Consider the following 6,580-nt stretch of genomic DNA (forward strand, 5'->3'; position numbering starts at 1 on the left):
CTGGAGAGACAGAGAGCAGCCGCCCTCCTCAGCAGAATGAGGCTGAAAGCATCCAGATGAAGGGTGTGTGGGCCTCTGAAGGTGGCTGAGGAGGGTGAATCAGAGTGGGGGAGCCTTCCTTGTCATCAACCCCTTGGAGGATGTTTCTGATCATGTCTAACATGGATTGCTCTGCTGGCTCTGCTGGAAATTTCCACACATGCACCTCTCAGGTGTTGACAGGAAGCTCTCTTGTCCCACTTCTCCCCCACTCTTTTCTATTCCAGGCCAAGCACGACCCTTTATTCCCCTCACACACACCATAACACAATTTCTGGGGTTTTTCTCCTTGTCTTCTCCTCTTGGACTAGCAGTGGAGCACTCACTGGGTACCTGCCTCTTTATCAAATTTATCTCTCTAATTCCTACAACAATCTTAGGATGTGGTCACCATTACCCCCATTTCAAGGGGAAGCCTGAGGAAAAGCGAAGGGAGCTGGTTTGCTCCTTTTCACACAGCTATTAGGTGACAACAAAGGAGTCAACAGCCAAGTCTCTCTGACCTAAGTCCTCCTGCTCGTCATCTCCACACTTGGCTATGCCAGTGCTGGACCTGCTGGTCCCCTTCTCCTGAAGAGGGCACCGCCTAGATGTCAGAGCCCAGGGTGTGCCACACAGCCCTGGAGTGGTCACCTCAGGGCGGAGAGAGGGGCTGGTGACAGAAAAACCCTCTTATAGTCCCAAAGTGTTTCCTTATTTGGCAGCTACCAGTGGCAGGTCCTATGACATGGCAGATGTGCCAGAAAGTCTGATGGAAGGTTGTCCTGAGGGTGATGGTAGGGCTGTGATAGTTTAGTGGAGAAAGTACCAACCACAACATAAAAAGTATCTCCTGTTTCTTACAGATTCTCTTCAACCAAGAAAGATGTCTTATCAGCAGCAGCAACAATGCAAAGTCCCCTGCCAGCCCCCTCCCCAGGTCCCTGTGCCCTGCCCTCCCCAGGTCACTGTGCCCTGCCCCCCCCAAGTCCCTGTGCCCTGCCCTCCAAAGGGACCTGAGCCCTGCCTTCCACCCCCTAGCCAGCAGAAGTGCCCCCCTGTGCAACGTCCCCCATGCCAGCAGGAATACCTGCCAAAGCAGAAGTGATTCATTTGAAGCCACCCTCCCCAACCTGCTCCTGAAGCAACTGGATTCTCTTCCCTCTCGCCATAGACTCTATTTTCATCCGATAACATGAACCACATTCGGCCCCAGAAGAGACTACTTCCCCAAATTCAAGGTGAATCATGAAACCTCCACAGTTAATCCATCAGCCTCTCATCTCTCCCAGACAGACAGCAGAGGTTGGACTGATGTGACACGTGCTCAGGTGCTCCTTGGAGCATGGACAGGGGTGTGCTTCTCTAGCTACCATCACTTGTAGTGGGCAAAACAAGGCCATTCTTCCACTGCTGCACCTCTACCCACAGTGCTGTTGGTCTATCTCTGACAACTTCTACCTCTGGAGCCTGAAGACGAATGCCATAAAGGAAAGAAAACATTAGATTTTCTTCAGATTACATAAAGAAAAACAGAATTCTCCTAAATGATCTTAAAATTTGTATGAGAAGCCTCTCTCCTCTCCTCCATGCATGCGAAAGTTGTTGAAGCCACTTGCCTTCCCTACCTCTTAACACCCCCACACCCATCTCTTACTACTAGTTGGACCCTTCCCAGAACTGATGCTAGCTCTGCGCCCCTCCCCCAATCCTGCTGGAATCATACCCAGTTCCTCTGTTTGATCCATTAAAAATATTACCACTGAGAAACTTTGGCTTTTGTTGAGTTAATGCCCAGACCATTGTGGGTGTAAATGGGTGGGTTTTGGGGGCTGGGGAATGGCAGGAGTTATAGGAAAGGGACTAATGGCTTATCCAAGGAAACAGGACATAGATAAGTGAATTAGAACTCTTTCCGTCTGGGCCCCCCTTCCTCAGGCTCCAAACCCAACTGACTATTCCCCAAAATGAGCTGTACCCTCAGCTCCTCAGCCTTCCTTCCAGAGGAAAGACACACCAGAGAGAGAAAGTGAGCTCATTGGTGAGGGAGCTACTGAATGTCCCCAAGACTCAGGGTCTGCAGGACCCCAAGGAGAAGGGAGAGTAAATATTTCCTTTGAATTATATTCAGATTATTACACCACACTTCAGCTACAATGCCAAATGAACAGACAGACTCAAAACAGCATGTGACCTCTATTGTGTACAGTTATAAGATAGGTATTTGTAATTCAAAGACCAAAGCCCACTCCTACGCTAGATATTCTAAGATTCATTCTAATGTAAGGAACGGGAATTCTAATACAAGGAATGGTTAAAACAAAAGAAACAAAATAATTTAAAAACTCCCCCTGAACATTGAGGGGTGGGTGCCCTCAATGAGTGATGCTTAGGTAATAGCTCCGTTTCCAACTAAATTTTTAGGGAGATACAAACATAAGGCACAAAACTTTGTAGAGCAGACAAGCAAATCTAACAGCCGTCAGAACTCTAAGTTGTGTATATTTGTGATGGATATGACCATGTGGTGGGAAAAATAACAGCCTCCAAAGATGTCCACATTCTAATACCTGGGATTTGTGGATATGTTACCATACGTGGTAAAATGGACTTTGTGGATGGGATTAAGTTAGGGATCTTGAGATGGGGAGAGTGTCCTGGATTATCTAGGGCCCAATGTACTCACAAGGGTCCTTATAAGAGGGAGGCAGGAGAGAGAAGTCAAGATGGCGGCATAGGCAGACTCTGAACTCACCTCCTCCAGCGGACACAGCCAATTTACAACTACTCGTGGAAAAGTTACCCCTGAGACAGAACTGAAAACTGGATAAGAGGAACTTCTGCAACAACAGACAATCCTAACTGAGGTAGAAGAGGAAGAAACTCCCTTCTGGAGAGGAAAAACACCGCCTTCACAAGCCACAGCGCCTCACGGAGCAGCCCAAAGGTATGCAGCCCTCCCTGGAGGCGCAGGGCCCTGAGCGGGGAGCGCCCCCGCTGTGGGCATTTTGTGGACCCAGCACAATCCAGATGAGTGGCATAATATCTGACTTTGCCTGCTACTAAAACATTGGGGAGTACCCCCAGAAAAGCTGGTTCACAAAGACATTAAAACCGGCTCTTAAAGGGCCCACGCGCAAACTCACCTGGTTCAGAAAGCAAGCTAAAATCACCAGAAAGAAAGGTGCACAGTGCTTTGGTGAAAAGAGACTTACCTAACAGGCCCTCTGTGCATCTCGGTGAGAGGCGAGACCTCTCCAGGGACTGGGACATTGGCGGCGGCCATTGTTGTAGCCTGGTGTGGGTGTGCTGACACAGACGCCATTGGCGTTCTCCCTGGGGCCAGCTAGCCCAGGGTCTACCCCACCCGCTAGAGCACCGATTTAATCCAGCTCAGCCAGGGCAGGCAGACCACCCTAGAGACTGGCCCCACCCAACAAGCCCTCAGGCAACTTCTGGGCCTGCATAGATTGGTGACTGGATTCTCTGCAGCCCGGCAACTGAGCTGACTTCAGTGGGGCAGGGTGTGCACAAGGAGCGGGTGGAGAGTGTGGGGCAGTGGTGGAGTGTGTGGGGCTCCCCCCGTGGGGAGACTGGGTCCGCTTTGGGAGGTCAGGGTGCGCACACGGGGCAGGACTGTGTTGACTGTGTGTGTGCACCTGTGGACGGCAGGGCTTGTCAGCTGCAGAAGACTTGTGCTTCTCAAAGACCCACATAGGGGGTTTGCCCCACCTTCCAAAGCCTGAAACAATTGGGTGCTCCCGGGCCTGAGGCCAGCCCCACCCAGCTGCAATCCTCAGAGAACTGACAAGAGATTTAAAGGCTGGAGGCTTATAGCAATTGTAAGCCCCTGAGCCTAACAACCTGCCACGCTGGGGGCCTACTCACTTAAAAGAAATACTGCAACACAAATGTGGTATTAGAACTTGCAGCCAACTGTGCTGGAGCTCCCCACACCTGATAAAGAGACTGAAGGGCCCACAACAACTAAAAGCAGCTGAGCATTACAACAGCTGGCCAGGAGCATAACTCGGCCTCCCTGGGCGCCTACAGGGAGAACAAACACGCCACAACAGAAAGACACACGTAGCCCACATAGGGGTCACCCCTGGAACATTGAGAACTGAGGGATGCACAATGCAGGCCTCCTAAGCCATCACTTATATAAGGTCACCTATCCAAGAGCAGGAGACATAGCTGACCTACCTAATACGTAGTCACAAGCCCAGGGAAAGAGGCAAAATGAGGAGGCAAAGGAATACATTCCAAGTAAGGGAACAGGACAAAACCCCAGAAAAGGAACTAACTGAAACAGAAATGAGCAACCTACCCGATAGAGAGTTCAAACTAAGAGTATTAAGGATGCTCACTGATGTGGGGAGAAGAAGAGATGAACTCAGTGAGAATGTCAACAAAGAAATGGAAGATATAAAAAAGAACCAATCAGAAATGTAGAATACAATACTGGAAATGAAAAATTCACTAGAGGGACTCAAAAGTGGAGTAGAGGATACAGAAGAATGAATCTGTGAGCTGGACGAAAGACGAGAAGAAATTACCCAAGCTGAACAGATAAAAGAGAAAAGAATTAAAAAGAGTGAGGACAGTCTAAGGGACCTCTGGGACAACATCAAGCGCACTAACATTCGTGTTATAGGTGTCCCGGAAGGAGAAGAGCGAGACAAAGGGGCAGAGAATCAATTTCAAGAAATAATAGATGAAAACTTCCCTAACCTAAGGAAGGAAACAGACATCCAGGTACAGGAAGCACAGAGAGCCCCAAACAAGATAAACCCAAAGAGGCCCACACCAAGACACATCATAATCAAAATGTCCAGAATTAAAGATAAAGAGAGAATCCTAAAACCCGCAAAAGAAAGTCAAGCTACATACAAAGGAAACCCCATAAGGCTATCAGCTGACATCTCAGCAGAAACCTTACAGGCTAGAAGAGAATGGCATGATATATTTAAAGTGCTAAAAGGAAAAAACTTACAGCCAAGAATACTCTACCCAGCAAGGTTATCATTCAAAATGGAAGGAGAGATCAAAAATTTCCCAGACAAGCGAAAATTAAAGGAATTTGTCACCAAGAAACCAGTTCTACAAGAAATGTTAAAGGGACTGATTTAAGGAGGAAAGAGGTGACCACAAATAGGAAAAATTATCTATTTCCATGATAAGAGGGAAATGGATACAAATGCACAAAAAGAGGTTAGATATGATATCAAAAACATAAAAGGAGGGAGGAGGGGAGTTAAAGAGTAGAGCTTTCAGACAGAGGTCAAACTAGAGAGACCATCAATTCTCTATAGAAGAAGGAAGGAACAGAGAAGGACTACTAAAACACTGAGAAAAAAAAGTTAAAAAATGGCAGTAAGTACATACTTATCAATAGCTACTTTAAATGTCAATGGACTAAATGCTCCAATTAAAAGGTAAAGGGTGGCTGATTGGATTAAAAAAACAAGACCCGTATATATGCTGCATACAAGAGATACACTTCAGACCTAAAGACACTCACAAACTGAAAATGAAGGGATGGAAAAAGATACTCCACACAAATGGCAATGAAAAGAAAGCTGGGGTAGCAGTACTCATATCAGATAAAATAGACTTTAAAACAAAAACTGTAAAAAGAGACAAAGAAGGGCATTACATAATGATCAAGGGAACAATCCAACAAGAGGATATAACACTTGTAAATATCTATGTACCCAATGTAGGTGCACCTAAATATATAAAGCAATTATTAACAGACATTAAAAGAGAAATAGTAACACAATAATAGTAGGGGACTTTAACATTCCACTTACACCAATGGATAGATCATCCAAACAAAAGATCAATAAGGAAACATTGGCCTTAAATGATACACTAGAACAGATAGGCCTAGTAGACATATACAGAGCATTCCATCCAAAAACCAAAGAATACACGTTCTTTTCAAATGCACATGGAACATTCTCCAGGATTGATCACATATTAGGCCACAAAACAAGTCTCCATAAATTTAAGAAGATTGAAATAATACCAAGCATCTTTTCTGACCACAACAGTATGAAACTAGAAATCAACTATAGGAAGAAAATCAGAAAAGCCACAAATACGTCAACTGGGTTAACGAAGAAATCAAAGAAGAAATCAAAAAATACCTGGAGACAAATGAAAATGAAAATACGACATGCCAGAATTTATGGGATACAGCAAAAGCGGTTCTAAGAAGGAAGTTTATAGCGATACAGGCCTATCTCAACAAACAAGAAAAATCTCAAATAAACAATCTAAAAATGCCCCTAAAGGAACTGGAAAAAGAAGAACAAACCAAGCCCAAAATCAGTAGAAGAAGGGAAATCATAAAAATCAGAGCAGAAATAAATGAAATAGAGACCAAAAAAAAATAGAAAAAATTAATAAAACCAAGAGCTGGTTCTTTGAAAAGGTAAACAAAATTGACAGACCTTTAACTAGACTCACCAAGAAAAAAAGAGAGAAGGCACAAATAAGTAAAATCAGAAATGAAAGAGGAGAAATTACAACAGACACCTCAGAAATACAAAAG

General features: G+C 45.4%; 1 protein-coding gene across 1 annotated transcript; it reads left to right on the forward strand.

The window, feature by feature from the left end:
• The first annotated feature begins 904 nt into the window (after positions 1-904).
• LOC131403030 (small proline-rich protein 2G-like) lies at positions 905-1,126 on the forward strand. The gene has a single exon (XM_058537439.1). The coding sequence runs from the start codon at positions 905-907 to the stop codon at positions 1,124-1,126; it is 222 nt and encodes a 73-aa protein (XP_058393422.1).
• The last annotated feature ends 5,454 nt before the right edge of the window (positions 1,127-6,580 follow it).

The sequence above is a fragment of the Diceros bicornis genome, chromosome 4 (assembly GCF_020826845.1).
Source record: "Diceros bicornis minor isolate mBicDic1 chromosome 4, mDicBic1.mat.cur, whole genome shotgun sequence".
NCBI classification, from domain to species: domain Eukaryota; kingdom Metazoa; phylum Chordata; class Mammalia; order Perissodactyla; family Rhinocerotidae; genus Diceros; species Diceros bicornis.